The 18611-nt window shown below is 35.2% G+C and overlaps 1 protein-coding gene across 1 annotated transcript in view; it reads left to right on the plus strand.

Moving 5' to 3' along the window:
• The window catches only part of GPATCH2 (G-patch domain containing 2), a 119670-nt gene that overhangs the window by 18919 nt on the left and 82140 nt on the right, over nucleotides 1–18611 (plus strand). The window contains exons 4-5 of the mRNA XM_082047835.1: nucleotides 2973–3155; nucleotides 4262–4341. Of these exons, the coding sequence (XP_081903961.1) occupies nucleotides 2973–3155; nucleotides 4262–4341 (263 nt within the window). The remainder of the gene's footprint in view (nucleotides 1–2972; nucleotides 3156–4261; nucleotides 4342–18611) is intronic.

An 18611-nucleotide genomic window follows, 5' to 3' on the forward strand; every position in this document is an offset into this window, starting at 1 on the left:
ATGTAAATGGGGTTTGTGTCCATAGGGGAACCATAAGAAACCTGCATAAATCATTTTCTAAACTTCTTAAAGGGGAAGAGAATAATTTAACATGAAGGAGTGATAATTACATAAATATGTAAACTCAGTAATACAGAAGTGAAAATTAGGGAAACAGTAACTGGGGAGAGGGGAAAGCTTATAAATAAGCCATGAACTGAAGTGCCTTGAAATTTTAGAATTGAAGTTGACATTTCTGAGACTTAATTTTTTTTTTTTTTCATCAGTATAGTTATAATTTAATGTAAATTGCTTTGAAGTAATTCCTTGAAGCATTAGCATTACCCACAAACAAGGTTGTTGTATTTTAAATATATGGCTAGAAGAATGCATGGGCTCAGACATCAGTCTCTGGAGATCTGGAGGTGGTTTTACCTTTTGTGTAGCTTGGAAGAATATGATAATTTGCTCTAGTCTTGTGCTGAGTAGAGGTTCAGCAGCCTTAACAGGAATCTGCAGTGAATCTTTTGAAGTATTTAGAATTTTTAATTCTGAGAAGTTCACGTGCTACAGATACTGTTGCCTTTTCAGAGCTGTAGATTTAGTAGGATAAAACTCAAGTATTTGGTTACAAAACTCTTGAGCGGGAGGCTTCTGTGTTACTCTGTAACATATGTAAGAGGCTGGGAATCCACCAAATGGAGTGATCTTCCCTGACTCTTGGAATATTGCATCCCTTCAGGGTGGAGCAACTGGGGAACAAAATACCTGTGGGCACTTTCACCTGGATAAGAATAGTAGTCACAGGTTTATGCTTGCCTCTAGGTAATAATATGATTGAAAATAGTCAAAGGATTCAGAGTTGTTTAACTTATATAGACAAGGAGGCTAAAACCCAGATATGCCTGGATTCCGCTGTCATGTGGGAAAAGCTACAGTGTTCAGATCTTAAGTCCTTTATTCTGCCTTTGGCAGTAAGCAACGTGAGTGCTTAGGGAAGTGTACAATAGCATAACAGGTGAAATGTCTTAACAGATAGTTGCTTAACATAATATTCCTATTGTACACAAAGGGAAAGTAACTTTATATTTTTTCACAAAGAACCATTGTTGAGCATATAGTGAAGATACCAGTTTTCCATAGCCACTGTTTGCCTTATCGTGCAGTCCACCAACCCAGTCTTAAATTCTAGCTCTTTGTTTCGAGACTGTATTGCACACCTCTTACAGGCTTCTGTCCTTGAGCTGATTGCAAAACCCAATCTCAGAATTCTCTGCTTACTTTCATAGCTGAATTATGTGTAACAAGGCTTCTTTTGAGTTCCTGATAGTACTCCTTATTAGAGCTCTGATCTTATGACAAATTATGCAAAGTTTATCTATGTAAAAGTTTGGAAAATCTAAACAAAGGTATTCAAACTTCATTCAGAACCAGAGATCAATCTAATGAAAGGGTGGGATTCTCCTTCCACCACTGCCACTGTTTAGTAGTCTTAGACATCCTCCAAAGAAACCATACGTGGCTGTAACAAAACAAGGATAGAATTAGTTTTGAACACCTTTGTGAAATGTCATAACTATAAATGAGGATTAGAATAAGTATAGAGAGTAATCTGAAATGTGTCAGGAACACAAAGAAATTCAAGTCTTGTTTGGACCTATGTATCTCTTTCCACTTCTGTTTTCCCTTCATCTAAAATTCCTGTTCTCTAGTCTCTGCAAATGTTGCTGTTAGTAGTGGTCATTAAAGGTATAAGGATCACATTTCACCTGCAAGTGATCAGTGAGGGCCCTTATTCTATATTTTCTTGAAGTACTTATCTTGATGAATGTTTACAACTGTTTTCACTTGTGCTTGGTCTTGAAGTATTCTTTTCATTGGAACAATTTATTTGGAGAAAATGTGTTGAATTTTATTTTACCTCAAATTTTGGCTCAGGTTTTCATATTTTTTTTTTCCCCACTGCAGGATGGAGTGGGAATGGAATTTTACATGAATGCCTTTTGTTCTTGAAAATTGTCTAATAAATCTTGTATTTGTGTCTTGCTTAGTCCTGCCTAATTAAAATTGAAATGCCAAACAATTTATATGCAGAAATACTGAGACATGCTTTGGATACTTGGAAGTACAATTAAAATATAGAGCACATCCTTTGAAATCTAGTTCTTGTAAGTAAGAAAGGACACGTGCCGTGTCTTAAGATATTTTCTGTTCTTTTCCAAAACTACCTGGTTCGTGTAAAAGAGCATGTTTTAAAACAAACATAGCAGTTTCTTTTTAGTTGCCAGTGTGATTATGAGCCAAGTTTAAGATCAGATTTTCAGTCTTGTCTTACTTTTGACTTTAAATCCAAATATTTTAATACTGCATCTAGAAACATTGTCAGTAAAAATGACCAGCTTTGTGGTATAATGCAGTATAATTCTCAGTCACATGATACTGTCAGTTTTCATTTAAAATCAACTTTTTCAAAACTTATTTCTAAATGAATTTAATCAGATTAACTTCATTTAGTCACATCTGTTCATGATTGTTTTCCCCTTTTACTAGCCATACAAATCATGAAATTAAGCTAATTATATACCATTATCAGCTGCAAAGAACTAGTTTCATAGTTTTATACCTTTTAATTCCCTGCAGGAGATTAAAGCTTGTTTTTTGTTAATATGTAAAGTGCAGTAACTTAAATGGATTTCCCTGCAGTTATTGCCAAAGGATTAACTAGTTTATTATTGTTTTTCACTATTGTAAATTGGTTTTAAAACATTACATTTTATGTGGTTTCTTTGATGGCAATGCTTGTCATGGTATTGAGAAACATTTGCCAAATAAAACTACTATATATGAGCAATTGTTATATACACAAAAGAAGTTACATATTGTTATAAAACAAAAGCAGTAATTGCCCTGTCAGAGTTATTATTGCTGGTAACATCTGGTTTTTATCTCTGCTGCTCCTCCCTCTTTTTTGGGGGGATACTGCCCTCCCACAGGTGATGATGAGCAGAGTGATTGGTTTCATGAAAATGAACCTGGTGGAGCATGTGGAATTACGGGGGTCATTCCATGGTACGAACAAGAAGACTCTACAGAACTGGAGAGAGAATTGCCTGATCCAGTCTTTGAAAGTATTTTAACTGGTACTTTCCCTCTTATGTCCCGCTCAGGGAGGAGAGGTAAGTAGCAATCAAGCAAATGCAAACTGTAGAGCCACTTCAGTACAGTAGAAAGATGTCTGTGGATTATACAAAATACGTAAAATGTTGACAAGATCTTGGAGTTACTGGTTTGTTTCCTTGAACTATTTCATTTTTAAGATATCATTAGAGAGAAAGAATGAAAAAACCCATCAGTGATTAGAAAAGTCAGAAAGTGTAAAACTTGGCTCATTTCAATAGCCTACTCTTCTATTTGTTGTCTTTATGTTTGCATTAAGAACTAAGTGTTATTTAAAGTGAATTTTTACATTCTGTTTTGTCCATAGCTTCTGTGATAATGCTTAGAATTCGGTAGAGGTTAATTAATTCAAAGGTTGGAAAGGCTAGCGTGACTGTCTGCTTTGCTTTATGATTGGGCCATGTTGTCTGTAGAGAAGAGAGAACGGTTCCTTTAGAGCAAGGTTTGAGATTGTGACTTAGAAAATTTTTTTCTTCTTTAAACTACTTCAGACAACAGTGAATTCAGTGTATCCAGTGGTAAGTCGTACCAGGGTTTGATTGTGTTTACAGCTAGGAACCCATTCTTGTCTAAAGATGGAAGTTGTCAGCCCTCAGCTTGCTGCCAAAGAATTTTGTTGTACCTTCTGTCTGCCACAAGGATTTCTTTTGCCATTCAAATACAGGTCTTTTATAGGAGCACTTTTAAACTACTCTGCATACTGAATGCATTGAATTCTCTTTTGAGGCTTATTTTCCAGAGGCTTGGAATTGTGTCTGAGGACTTGATCCTTGCATATTCACCAGCTTTAACATTTTCTAGTACTAATAAAGTCGTAAGTGATGCAAAAATCACTTTCTACTGTAGTGCAGTATGCTCTGCTTATGCAGCTAACTGTGCATAGAACAAGGATGGCAGTAAGAATATCCACAGAAATGTATGTTCAACTTATCCTTTCTCTCACTTTTCTGTGCTTTTTTTTTTCCACCAGTACAATGTTTGACAATATTAAGATGTCTTTGTTTAACTGAAGTCAGATTAATAGATTGGTATTTCATGTTGAATTTCATTTGTTATATGGTGTAGGAAATATGCTTAAACTGATTCGGAACTTCTTTTTTTTTAGGTTTCCAGAGTAGATTTGGTCATCTTCATGGAATGCCAGCAAGAAACATAAAGAAGGCTTCAGGAAACCAGAATGCATTGGTAGGTGCTTTTATTATTGGAAGCTAATTTGCACTGTTCTTTTCTTAATAAGCTATATGTCTCTCATGCTTGTTTCCTAATATTGTAGATAGGTAATGGAACAGTAAGACCCCAGTGCCACTGCTACCTGATATTTTTTGTTTGCTTTTTTTTAATAGTTAGATTCTTCGCACTGCAATTCTATTGTAGTGGAATATTTGTGTGTACTCGGATGGCAGAAATAGGCTAGACTGTTTCTCAGTACTTATTTTGAACCGAGTGAAGGAAAAGGTGTGTGGAGACATTATTTAACATTTTCAGTATGTATCTTGTGTATACAAAAACATGTTTCTCCCATCTTGCAATAAAAATCAAATCAAAGTTAAAGTTTTTTCTGATACTGAAAGCATTCTAGGATAGATTGGGGTACAATTCTGATTTTTTTTTTCTTTTTTTTTTTCTTTTCTTTTCTTTTTTTTTTTTTCTCCCAAAAGTCTGCTTTGAAAAATCTATCCTTATTTGCTTGAATTCTGTGTGGTATATGCAGAAAATGTATAGCAAGTTTGTGATGCACTGTTGTAGACATCATGCATTCCTTTGAACCGAGTCTGTTCTAAGGTTGTAACTACTAATGAGATGTTTGAGGTGTTTTTAGTGTCTTCATCTCTGGGAGTAATGTTTATAAGTGAAGGAAAAAATCCAGCTGTCCTTATGTTTTTTGTACAATCTAATAATTGGATTTTCCCTTGGCTTTTTCTCTAAAATAAGATAGTAATGAATTTAAGAATTTATTTGGTGGAGGGTATGAGGAGAAGAGAGACTTGGCTTTTAAAATGAAAATGTTAAACTGCACTGCAATGAATACATTTTATTTCTTTTTTATCAGAATACTGTTTGGAAGAGTAGAAGAATCTGAGAGACTCTCTGTCAGTTTGTAATAAACATATCCCAGCATGATAAATACCACAATGTCAGTGTTCTTTATTATTTGACAACATTAAATGTTTTCAAATTTTAATTTTACTAGACAAAATAAGGTGCTTTTGAGAAATTTAAGAGCTATCGTATCTGGAGAGAATAGAAAGGACGTGGTAGAAATTTAACTCGTTTTGAAGAGACAAGGTTTTTATAATTGAAGTCTCTGTCCAACAATTGCCATTTGGAACTGAATAAGATGCTTTAAAACCTTGGCCTGTGATCTCTGCTGTTAGTGGTCATGAATTAGATGAATGCTATCTAGTTCTTGGTTTCCTATCTACCTATTTTTATTTTTGGTTCAGTGCTTGCTTGAGCATATCTGGGATTTGTAGCCCATTTTCTAGGCTTATTGCAATTTCACTCTGGTATTTTATAGGAGCTATTATAACTGATAGGTTAGCTTCATGGTATTGATGATACATGGCTTAACTACCCTAAAAACTGCCTTTTCTTCTAAATTGTAAAAAGGTGATTAAATTTCAAGTGATGAAGATATAGTGTGAATGCATATATGTAATAAAAAACCCTAATGTTTATTTTCTGCTACACTTTCTGGATTGTCCTTAGGAGCCCATTTTTTCTTCCAGTCATGATATTTTATATATAAAGATGGTATCATAGTTCCTTTTATAACAAAAATGCAAGCCTGTCTACTAAAGACTGATAATTCAGTTACTTCCAGTTATTAAATATATCATTTACATAGTGTTGTGAAACAAGGTTGACATGTGAATGTACCTTCTAAGCTACTATGTTTGGGCAGGGATGCATATATAGGATGGATGTGCAGCTGGCTCTTCAGATGCAGTTTTCTGACCTTATTGATGACTATGTTTGTGGGCACATCTGCGTCTGTCTTTGCAAACACAGCTATATAAACCAGAGCTCATGTGCTTCCTTTTGTCAGTGATTGCTTCTTGGTGAAAATCTTTTTTAGGTACTTCAATGACAAAAAAAGAGAACCATTTAATATCTGTGACACCTGATAACAGAGAACAAGAAGTAATTACTGCTATTAGGTGGTAACAGTGAAGAAGAGTCAGGATGCTTTTAGAAAGGTTAATATCCTGAGGAAAGAACACTGCAGACTCAACTCATTGAAAAGACTTGTGTGACTTAATTCTTTCTCTTTTTTAACACAGAGGAATCTAATGTCTGTATCACTGATTTTTAAAGGGAGACTGAGGAAAAAAATGGAGCTTTCTACTGAAATACATTTCGTAAAAGACACACATTATATACTGTATTCACTCTAAGGATGTCTAGTTTCTCTCTTGGGAATGTGAGCATGTAGTTAGCCCTTTGCATACAGTCAATGTGTTCTTAAACTTTTTTTGGAACAGTTTAGCTGAAGGTTCACAATTACAACACCTAGCGAAGCCTTGAAGAGATCACTGGTTTAGGGAAGGCAAAATAGCTATGATAATACTTTGGTATATCATCATCCTCTGCCAAAAAGCGTTTAATACCCAACTGTTTCAATGTTTTCTTGTAAGAGGATCAGGCTAAGAGTGTGATTATTGCTTGCTATATACCAAGGAAACTGCCAACTTAAGTAACTTTCACACCATGGTTTCTAGAAGCAGTGGGAGCAGAGAATCAGAGGAAGAATGCTGCTCTTTATGGACCAGTTAGTGAACTTCAATTTGAAGTAGCCACACCTGGCACTTGGATCTTCTCCAGATGCTCTTTCTGCATTTCATTGTCTAGTCGCTTAATTTGAACAAGCTTGTGGGTCTTTCTGCCATCAAGTGTGCTGCCTTTGAGTCAAAACACTTTTTAAATGATTGTACAACACTGGACAGGGAAGAGAGAAGTAAAAACCTAGCCTGCAAATAGTATGAAAATCTTTGCCTAATCCAACGTGCAGGATTATTGAGTTGGCATACAGGAAGTGACAACTGAAAAAGCTGAGCAAGAAAATAAGAGGAAAAAAAAATGGAATTCATAATGAAATGGTTTATCAGGCATATTTTATTGCATACAATTACAACACTGGCTTTTCATATTGTCTTTGCTTTTTGTGGCAGCATCATTTGTAACAGTACTTTATTTGAAAAGAAATAGAAAAACATGATTTTCTATGACACCATGCTTTTGATCCCAGTGGTGTGAAGTGGCTAGTAGCAACTTTGTGATTATAACTGGAAACTGATATGTGTGCTTTCATACTGTACTAGTATTTAATATACTCTTTTAATAATGTATATTGCAGGAAATCTTACTGTGTTTGGTTGAGTTCTGCAGTTATATATATGGCCTGAACAACTATCCCCACCCCCACATTTTATTAGGCAAAAGTTCTACAACGTAGCAGTAGTTCTATAAATGAAATACTGATTTCTTAGAAGGAAGTGATTTCACTGGGCTAAAATGCAAAAAACATCACCAATAAAAATGCTTGCTTTCAACTCTGCCAGTTTTTTTTTCCATCCATCACCTTTATGTCATGATTTTTGATTTCATGATTTTAAAGACAGCCTTCATCTCGCACAGCCTGTGCTGTTGAGCTTGGCTATACATAGTTGTAGTTATGCAAAAAGTACGTAAAGGGTGAAAGCTACATTTCAGAGACCTGTTATCTGAGGGTGTCTGGGTATTTCTGTCAAATCCTGTTACCCTTTTTCAAAAGTTCCAATATAAAAGAGCTTTTCTCAAAAACTTATTGTCAGATAACTACTACTTCATTGACATGTGGAGTAAAGATGTATTGAGCACTAATGCTTCTTGTTAACTGCTTTCAAAATGTAACATCAAATCAAATATTTCTCTAAGTTCTTTCTAACTGAAGAAACAGACAGGTGTTCTCAGGAATGTTTTTCGTGTCAAAATATTTTGGAAACGGAGTGAAGTCATATTAGGTAAGGAACCTTGATACTCTTTAAGGAAACATTCCTTATATCTGTAAGTCAGGCATCATTTTTACAGTGTTGGTCAGAAGCCTCTTTATGAATGCTCTGCAACTTCTGTAAAAACACTCCTCCTCAAGTTAAAGTTGATTTGGTGTTGTGGAGAATTCTTTTACACTACACGTGTGGCATATAGTCAGATAGAAAACAATTCAGTTTGGTAGGTGCATAAAATAACTTGTCTTTGGGGTTTTAATTATTTTCTTCAGTTAGTAACTTCTGTCATTTGGGGTGTCTCTGTCAAACTCTGTGGAAATGAGTGGTATTAGATGATGTCTGATAACACAACTAAACTGTTGTTGGATTCCAGGCTTTCACTCACTCAATATCAGGAATACTAGGCCTCTGTGAGGATGACATTTTGATTCTCTATGCTGCTAAAGCTGCAAATGAATTTTCTTTTTAAGTGGGTAGGAAGGGTAGGTAGGGCGTTTGGTTTTTATAATGGGGGTTTTAGTAAGCTTTCCTGTCATGGAAAATGTTTTCGGCTATTAAAAGCATTTCTTACTGTGTTTTTCTTTTTTTTTTTTAATCTTTTCCTTGTCAGTAATTGTCTCAAATTTATGTAAATGTAGTGAATAAGTCATACTCTCTTAATCATTACTTTATTTAACTCGGTGCCTTACTTTTACAACATAGAGGGAAAAACTTTCTTGAGGAGCATTTGCATTCCTGTGCTCCTTGCAGATACGGATTTTCAGACAGTAAAAAAGCAGATTGTTAGCAGAGAAGGTGCTGCTCTGATGGCAGTTTAGGCCCTACCTTTGATTCTTCCTGTGTTCAGTCACTCTTGACCAAAATGCTCCAGTTTTCCCAAGGAATGAGTTAAATGTTTTTCTTCTAGACTTCAGAATTTAGTCATGTTGAAATAGCTTCATCTTATGAGAAAACAAAAGCGGGGAAAAAAAGAAAAAGCTTCTGTCAGATTGCAGAACCCCATTGTAAACAATGTACTTTTCAAAAATGGGATGTAAATATTGGGGATGATGTTGACTTATCTGTGATGTTCTTAACATCATGTATCTAATAATATTTGGAGAACTGCTTACTATTCTTACACCTGCTATGTATTTTGCATAGTAAGAGGTTCTTTTTTTCCACAAATTAATTTTCAAGTGCTTTTTTTGCTAAAGCTCTCTCTTATACTGATGCAAGCATAATATAATTTGTCCACCTGCTGTGGTGAGCACCTGATGGAAGAGTAAAAGCTTCTTAGTGAGTAAATTAATAGCTTATCATGCTTATTAAAATAATCATAATTGTACCTGTACCATGTTTCATAGTAGGTCAGTATTTCTCAAAGTGGTTCCCATCACTGGTAGTACCAGTGGTGGTACCCATACTTCAAACAAGCTTAAATATTGTGATTGTTCAAGGCAGAGTGCTAGCTAGAATTAGTAGATCAGTTTTGTTAGCATAGTTGTGATTGATACAAAGTATTTTGAATTCTACCTATCCTTTTTGAGATCTGAATGGTTTCATAAGCTCTGCCTATGTTTGTTTTAACTGCCAGTTATTTTTGTGTCACTTGTAATTGTCTGTTAAAAATCTATGATCATCTTGGTGTCATCAAACCACTAAACAGGCACAAATAATACCATGGCATTTCTGTCTCATTTAAAGCTGCAGTTCATTAGCCAAAAAGGACCTACAGGTAACTAAAATACCAAATGTATAGATTTCAATAAATCTAATGTGGGTCAGTTTTGTTAATACTCCTGTTACCTAAGTGTAACCCCTCTTCCCTCCACCATGATTAAAATAGCTAGAGGAATTCTCAGCCTTGTTTGTAACAGTTGTAAAGGCGTTAACTGGTGAAGGTGAATCTGTTTTATTTTTTTCTTCTGTGTCGCTTATATTGTAAAGTAGAGTGTACAGTCTTGAATTGTGTCCTGGTTTAATTCTTACAAAATATATGCCTATCAAGACAAAAGAATAGTTTAAAGGCATCAGGCAATAGCTTGTATTCAACAAAATGAAGATATCTTGTAGGTGTAACTACTGAAACATGTATTCTGTTTGCACAACAGAGCTCACAATGTTTTTTCTTGCAATATTTCACCTGTTGTGACAATCAAAGCATACCCTGAAAATATCAAAGATTAACTTCTGTCTAGCTAAATTGAATGAGGTGACTTAGTCCCTTTTCTTGGACTCTCACTTCAAGTATAGTGTCAAAAAAAGCATCCCACTCCAGTGAAATAGTTGCCTTCCAGCATTAGTCTCAGAAATGCCAAATGTGCTGCTTATTTTTTAAATGCATCTTGTAGTTTATTCGTGGTGACAAGTGCTATGAACTGTAGTCTGAGCAGTATTCCTTGTAATTCACCTTAACCCAGCTGCTCAAATGATAGTCAGCTGCAATTACATTTAAGTTTACTTTTAAACTAGGGCAAAGAGCATAATAATACCCCTTTTATTCTTCAGTTAGTGCCTGTCTTGAAGACATACTTATTATATTTTTACAGCGCTCTTTACAGATAATAACGATTTTGAAAACCTCTGACTTAAAAATATGAGGCAGCATAATTATTCCTCTTGTTTTCTCCTGCTGATCACAAAGAAATCCCCCTTTCTGGTGTCTGGCTGCAGGAAATGTTTCTTCTGCAGACATTTGGAATGTGCCTGTTTTGACTTCTTAAGCCTGTATTGGTTCCTTGGTTTATGTTTTAGTTGAATTCTGACTACATTTAAAGACAATTTTGTATTAGTTTTAGTATCCTTTATGAAAAAAATTTCAGTCAGTTATGTCTATTTTAGACACTTCTTAATGCCTCAATAGAAATGTTTTGAAGAATTAATGGTAAAGCTACATTGTCTTGTGTCCAGTGTTAGGAATTGTATTTCCTTGTGCTGAGCTTAATCATGTGATGCTCAGAACAGACAGAAAAATCTTATGTGTAACAGGTGAGGAACACATGCACAAATATACTGTGGCATAGTTGATGAGCAACGTTTCATTTACACTGTAGTAGCATTATAAATGTCAAGTAAATCGTGACAGTGATTTCAGCTAATACATTGTGTAGTATTTTTCAACTGGAAGCAAATACAAGATCAGGTACAACTCCTAAGCTGTTGAAAGTTTCTTGCTAATCATACAGTGGCAACTCATTCACATGAGTAGGTTTTTCTATTCTGTCTTGTTGCCCAGAAGGGATGGTAGGGGAGAATGAGGGGCCACCAAAAGCATAACAATTTGAAAGCAGTCCATCTGTTTTTTCAGTTGCATTTCATAGGGTGGCCATCTATAGGGAAAACAACGGCACTCCAGACATGTAATAGGAATACTCTGCCTATGTGTTGGTGTCTGGGTTAGGCCTATTAATAGTGACCTTCTAGATTTATTCTGACATGCACAGTTTATACTCTGATGTGCTCATTTGGTTAGTTCGCTACCTCTGTTCTTGCTTTATGTAATACATATTTTTTAAAAAATTTTAAAAAGTGATCAATATCATTTAGCAGCGCACCTTTCAAATTATTACTATGAAGATGAAATAAAATATTTTAATCTTGTTTGATTCATAACAAAAGTGAAAATAGAAACTGCAACTTAAAATGTTTTGTGGTTTTGGGTTTGTTTTTTTTTTCTGTATACAGTCCGAGTTCATATGTCTTGAACCCAGACTAAGATGCAGCTGTAAAAATAGGGAATTAAACTGGATCTTTAGTGTCTTCTCCAGCAATTTGTCATGGAGATGCATTGATATCTTACTTCAAAATACAGCACAGAAAATAAAGTAGCAAACACACGTGGTGCATTGTGTAGAAATTGAATTGCTCAAGAAAATTATTCTGCTGCTTTTGTAACAAGAGAGATAAGATAGGAATGAAGAGGTACTCCTCTGCCATTCTGTTTGATTACTGTGACTTTAGTTAGTCAGATGTAAAGACAATGTTCTATAACCTCTTAGAAATAACCATAAAGAAGTAGAGTGAACCACGGTTGTTGTAGCCTAACGTGCCTGTGACTTAGCTGGAAAATTACACGTTTGCTACCATTTTCATTCTTGAAATAAAACAATCAAATGTGCATATTGAGAGCATAGTTTTGAGGAGGGAAGAAAGTACTCAAAACTTCTCATGGACTGTCTCTTCTGATAGTTATCACATGGTATTTACAAGTAAATTTAAGACAATTTGTAGTATCTAGAATAACTAAGAACTTTTCCTGTTAGAAGTTACCGTAAGGCAGCTTTACTATCCAGTAAGGTACAAGACTTGAAGGAAAGATAGGAAAGGACTGCGTAAAAACGAGGGGGGAATTGCATAAATAACAGCAAGCATTTCAATGTTAAGTTGGGTATAAGTATTTTAAAATGTATTTTTATCTCTGGTTCTAGAGAACAGAACACTTAACTAAATTGTGTTCAGATTATTGAGAATAAACTATGTAATAGTCACGTCATATATAATATTTAAAAACTCTGAAGGATTTATGCAAGTTTTCTTTGTACACAAACTGATATCTTCATAAAATTAATACCCTTTATCAGTGATGTATATGCATATTTTCTTTAGGTTTTAATGTGATATTATTTTGTTTGTTTCAGGGAAATAACTTCATTTACATTGCATGTTCTAGTGAATGTTACATTAAATATTACCAGAATGTGTCAAATGTTTTAAAAATATTTGGAGGTTGATGGATTAGTACTCTTCAAAGGGAAACAAAACACTAAATATTTCTAATCCTGCATTATTTACCGCATGGGTGGTTAAATGCTACTTTAAGCCTCATAAAATTAAAAGGGAGAAATCTGCCAACTGTAGCAGGAATTGGATTTAGGAAGAGTGGTACAGAGCCAAAATATTGCTACAGAATTAAATGTCAAAAATCTTCTTTAATAGTAGATATATAGTTCACAGTGCCTGGTTATGATTAATACATTTAATCTAAATCACTGAAAGTTGCTCTCTCCTTTTCCATAAAATACAATAGGACACAAATCAGTTTTACTGTAGGTGGATAACAATTGGAAAATAATGCATCTTCCCGCCCAATAAATTGTCAGTTATACCTTTTAACTAAAATCGATTCATCTTTCCAAAATTTATTACAATTTCTAATAATAAATCTTTTCAAATGTTTATTCATTTGCTTTTTGATACATTTGTGCCACTTTTGCTATGGTCTAATGTTTTTTCTTTTGATTCATTGTAAATTAGAAAATCTATTTTGAGTCAATTTTCTAGTGAAGAAGTTAAAATCTATAACCTAGCCATTTTTTCATAGTCTCCTTTGCACATTTTAATACCCTTGAACTTAGGTACAATCCAGTAAATTCTGATCAGAAGGTGATTAAAAGACTTTTCACTGCAACTTCTTGACTGAGGGCCAGATTCATAAAACAAGTACTTATGAGATTGTTAGCTGGTTTTCCCCTGCACATCTCCCTGATTCCAAGAGAAAGATTGAAATAGTTACAGCGCATGAAGAGATACATAGGTTTTGGCTGAAGATTTTTTTGGTATGGACAATCAGAATTGCCCTTCTGAATTAGAATCCAGCTCTGAGCATACAGGGTATGATAGAAGCCTCCTTTGTTGTCCCTTTATAGCAGCAAGACAATGATAGTACTAGAGATCACCAAAGCATGCTGTATATTTCCCATTATTGTTTATGTCTGTAATTATTCAATGCTAATCTCTTGAAGTGTGATCACCTGCCCTTTCACATTCTTAAAAGTAACAGTATTCTAAGAAGAAAATATCTTAAAATAAATTTTTCATCACTTTCTCTAATGATTGATCTGCTAATCCGTATTGTGACATTGTGTTCACTGTTCAGCAGTTTCCTGCTCTGTGTATAATAAAATGTGTCAGAGAAGGATAGTCTTAATTTTTAAAAAATCTACCAATAAGCGTATTTCCTATTCTGATTCAGTTAAACAGTGTGCTCTTTTAGTCAGTTCTCTGGCAATTATATATGAGAAGCTCAATCTAGCAGTAGTCATATCAAATTTCTTAATGCACAGATCTGTTTTGTTTATATTATAAATGTCAACATTGGCAGAACAGAGGGAGAGGGTTAGAAAATGTTTCAATCATAACTAAGAAGAAAATTACATTCATAATTTGAACCTGATCTACGGTATCACTTATTGGTGAATTTGTGTAGCTGACAGTATCTTGGGTTTTAAAGTGATTGATTTCAAAGTTAAAAAAATCATTTGTGTGGTTGGATTGGAATTCATTAATTTTACTAATTACAGAGTGAAGAAAACAGCTGTTTTCTTAGGCAGAGATCAGGCTTTAATTACAGGTCTTACCTGCTCATCTAAAAATAGTGTCAATATGTTCATGTGTCTCTCTTGAAGTTAATTTCTTATTTTCATATGGAGGTATGATTCTGTTACTCATTTGTTAAGCCTCGCTCTAATTGTGCACAAAAACAAATCTAATATGCAGAGTACCTGTTAAGGGGTACATGTGTTGTAATGCATATATTTAGAAAATTCTTGCACAGTAAGTTGGCTAAAGATTGGCTCTTTAAAATGTCAAAAATGGTACTACCCTGTACTACTGTTTTCAATTGTAATAGTGTGTGTTACAAATATAGTCAAAAAACACATGCAACAAAGCTGAGTTTCCAGCAATTATAAAAATCTGTCTAGAGTCCCCTTAAGACTCTTATTCTGAGGGAGGTACTCTGTAGGACTACAGCCTACCTGGGAGAAGCAGATTGAAGTACCTTAGAATTAGAGGAAGAACCTAACAGAGGTATTGCATATTTTCATTCTGTCCTTTAGCAAATTGCTATAAGTATGTTGTCTGTTTTAATTGCTTTCAATATGTATTTTTCACTGCCATGGAGCAGTGGAGATTATCTATCTGATACTAATATTTGGCAAGATCCAGAAAGATACCACCTTTGAAGGGAACACTTTGCAACCAACAGCCTGAGGAGGCATGATCTGTAGAAAGAGTAACTATTTTTGCCACATCCTTCTGTGCTTGGAAGAAGTGCCTGAAAGGAAAGAAGATAGCAAAGCATCAGTGAGCATAGTTGCTATAATGAATATTTAATGGAGTAAAATGATGCAAGCCTGTAAATGAACTTAAAGAAGTAACAATTGTCATATTAGAAAAACTTGATAACTTTAACTTTGTGTAAAATCTTTCTAACTTCAAAACATAATTTTCTCAGTACTTCAGTATATCCTTGCTCAGACTTTACTGTTTGCCAGGATTCATTCTTTATTTCAGAAAGTGCATAAGTTGCATGGAAGAGAATTCTCATATTTTTTAATGAAAATGTATTTTCTTCAAAATCAGAAGACTGTCTTATAGTGAGCACCATTTCTAAAAAACAAACAAATTCAAGGTATACGTACAGTAAAGCAACACGAAATGACAAAACATAAGCAGAGTCAATATAACCCATTAGTAGCATACTCCAGTGGTTGTCCAAGTGTTCCATTATAGTCTTCTTGTAGGTATTATGGGGTAGGGAAAGGTACTTTCTGAAAAGCAGTATGCTTGGGTGGGTTTTTCAAGGTTTTGGTCAGGGGGGATTATTTTGCTTTTTTTTTTTTTCTTTAGAGGGAGATTTGTACATGTTTGCTTATTTCAGGGGAGTTACTACTACAGGTGGTATGATCAGAGCTGTTGAGCAGTATGAGAGTGCAGCAGACCCAAAATCCTTCATGAACGTGGAAATTGTTAATATGACTGCCTGCTTTTAGTTGTGGTGATGTATTGAGAGGTTGTGGGACCTTGAAGAAGTAGGTCCTTAATCGTTTAGTGGTTTTTTTTAATGCTAGGTTAATAGATATTAAACTACTAATAGCATCAGATTGCATCCATTATATCTGTAGTCTGCCACTTTACTGTGTAGTGATGATGAGACTAGAAAATATTTTCATTTCAAAGTGAGCTTTCACTAAAATTCTAGCAAAATTATCCAAAATTATTGCAGGCTGTTGGTGTACTGTTTGTTACTGGTTCTTTAATTTAATGTTTCTTTCAGTTAATGTTGTTGTGTTTTTCTATATATACAAAAATTCTCAATTTGTTTTGAATGTGTTTCTTCTATAGTTCTTCCAGTAAATTAGTAAGGCAAAGAAACTTGATCTCAAAATAACTGAAATGGGAATATTGCACTTTGAAGAATATGTTTTAATCAATAGCTCTCACTACTCATTGTGGCTATTTTGATAGGATACTAAATATTGTACTGATACCATTCAATTTTCAGTTATGCTTTTGTTGCCATGAAGATAAACTGTTGAATTATTATTCTTGAGAGAAGATTAATTCTTGCCTTCTCTGCATAGCAATGTTTAGGGAACAGGTGAATGTTTAAACGCATTGCTTTGGAAGGTAAATAATATCCTTGAGGTATTGTCCACTCTGCTCTCTGTGGCTTTCAAAATGTGTTACCAAGCACAGCTCTTTCTTACGCCTTCAGAAGAAAATAAACAGGCTCTAATGTCTACCTTAAGCTAAAGGGGGACAGAAAACTGCCTGGAGATTCAGGTACACCTGGTGTCCCCTTGATTTTACTGTCTTGCTGGAGGAGCTGAAAGTGGCCAGCCGTGCTGTCAGGGTTACACATAGCCAAGAGGCCTCAAATAGCCTTGACTTGCACAAAATAGATTATTCCAGTGGAGTGACAGAGCTGGTCGGCTGTTAAGAGAGCTAATCAAAGCAGACACAAACCCAAGTATAATACTGGTCATTAGAAACTCTGTTGGCACCAGACTAATTAAATGTAAACACCTAAAGCATTCATTTATTTCTTTATCAAAATTATCAAACTGGTGAAGTGCCCGCAGCTGGGGGAGGTGAGACTTTTTGACCTCACTTAACCTTTCTAGTATAACTAAGAGGATTTGTCTTGGCAGCCCCCTTTCCAAGGGGAGATCTTTGAAACCATTAATGATCTATCCTTTGGCAAAATGCCTGGCACATATTCTCTCAGAGCAGACTTTTTAAAGCTTTGTATGCTTTCCTTAACACACATCATCTGACAAGCTTTCTGAGGAAGCTGGTGGTTCCTGTCTAGCTTTGTACCTCGTTCTTAAAGTTTAAAAGGGTGTGTGCTTGTATAGATCAGTCTTTTTTGATCTGCATGTCCAATGTTGCTTAGTCTCATCTCGTTGTTGTGTGGCCTGACAAAGTATTGCTTGTTGTTTGAGCAGCAGCAGCACCTATACCCTTAAGTACTTGTCTCTGAAGAACAGTTTGGGGAAGGCTGGCGAATCCCAGGCACTTCAAGCATTCTCTTGCAGAAGTGACAAACCAGGACTAGAATCCTCATTAATTCTCTCAGTGCAAATTACATCTGGTTAGGGATCTCCTGAGAGTTTGTCAGGGTCTCAGACACTGTGCAGCAGTGGCTGATTTGAAAGCTGTCAAACAAATGAGGTTAGATAGGCAGTTTTCTTTTGGCAGGTGTTACTGTGATATTTTTTGGCAGGATGGAAGGTTGAGGTTTTGGAGAACCCTGTTGAGGTTGTCCCAGTGTTTTGCCATGTTCTTTGTTTTAATTTGTTTAACCTCGTCTAAGCGAAGCAGAATGACCTAAGAACTGTGAATTATACTGATCTTTTGCCTGTGATCTTTGTGTGCCTTTCTCTTGCCAAGTGATGTTCTGGCCAGGTATTAACCAATTGATGTGCTCTCCTGGCTGTGGATGACTCTGAATTTCATATGTATTTTTGTTTACATTGGGAAGCAGTGACTTGGTTTTGTGGGCTAGAAAAATGCATGCTGCTTCTAGAACTTTCAGAAACTGAAGTGCATATGTTGACTGTGTTAGATTTCACGTAGTAGACTCTGAATATCCATTTTCAACAGGTCGAAGATTTAACAAAATGCCTGTCTGCACATTGACAATATATAAAATGCAATTAACAATTAAAATTGTTCTTGACCATCACAAAGAACTCTAATTTCTTAAGGAGTTCTTTCTACTGCCACTTTACAAAAATCCCGTAGCTTCCCCTTCCCTGTTTTTGTGACTTCAGTCTTTTCTCTGTTCCCAATGATACCTGCAGGTCCCTTTTCATATCTCTTTATATCTGCATATACATATGCGATCCTCGGGACTCCTAACTCCCAGTTTGAAAATGGGCAGTGTATGATGTGAATTGTTCCAGGCTCCATGTGTGAGCTGCCTGAGTTCATGCTGATCTCTCCTCAGTGTAAGAGAACTGATTTGGGTGTCTCTGCCCATTCACTGTCACAAATGCAAACTTATTTTTAAGACCTCTCCCCTTTCAGAGCCAGCCAAAATTTTGTTAAAAGTTAGTGAGGGAGTGGTAGGACATCATAAGGTGCAGATAATTATGCAGGTCTCCTTTTTCTCAGAAAACCCAGCTAAAAAATTTCATAAAAGCGTGAGTAGAACTATGACTTTTATGAAAGAATATAATAGTAAATTGTCTTTACAGG

Source organism: Streptopelia decaocto, assembly GCF_964273445.1.
Source record: "Streptopelia decaocto genome assembly, chromosome: 3".
Taxonomy (NCBI): domain Eukaryota; kingdom Metazoa; phylum Chordata; class Aves; order Columbiformes; family Columbidae; genus Streptopelia; species Streptopelia decaocto.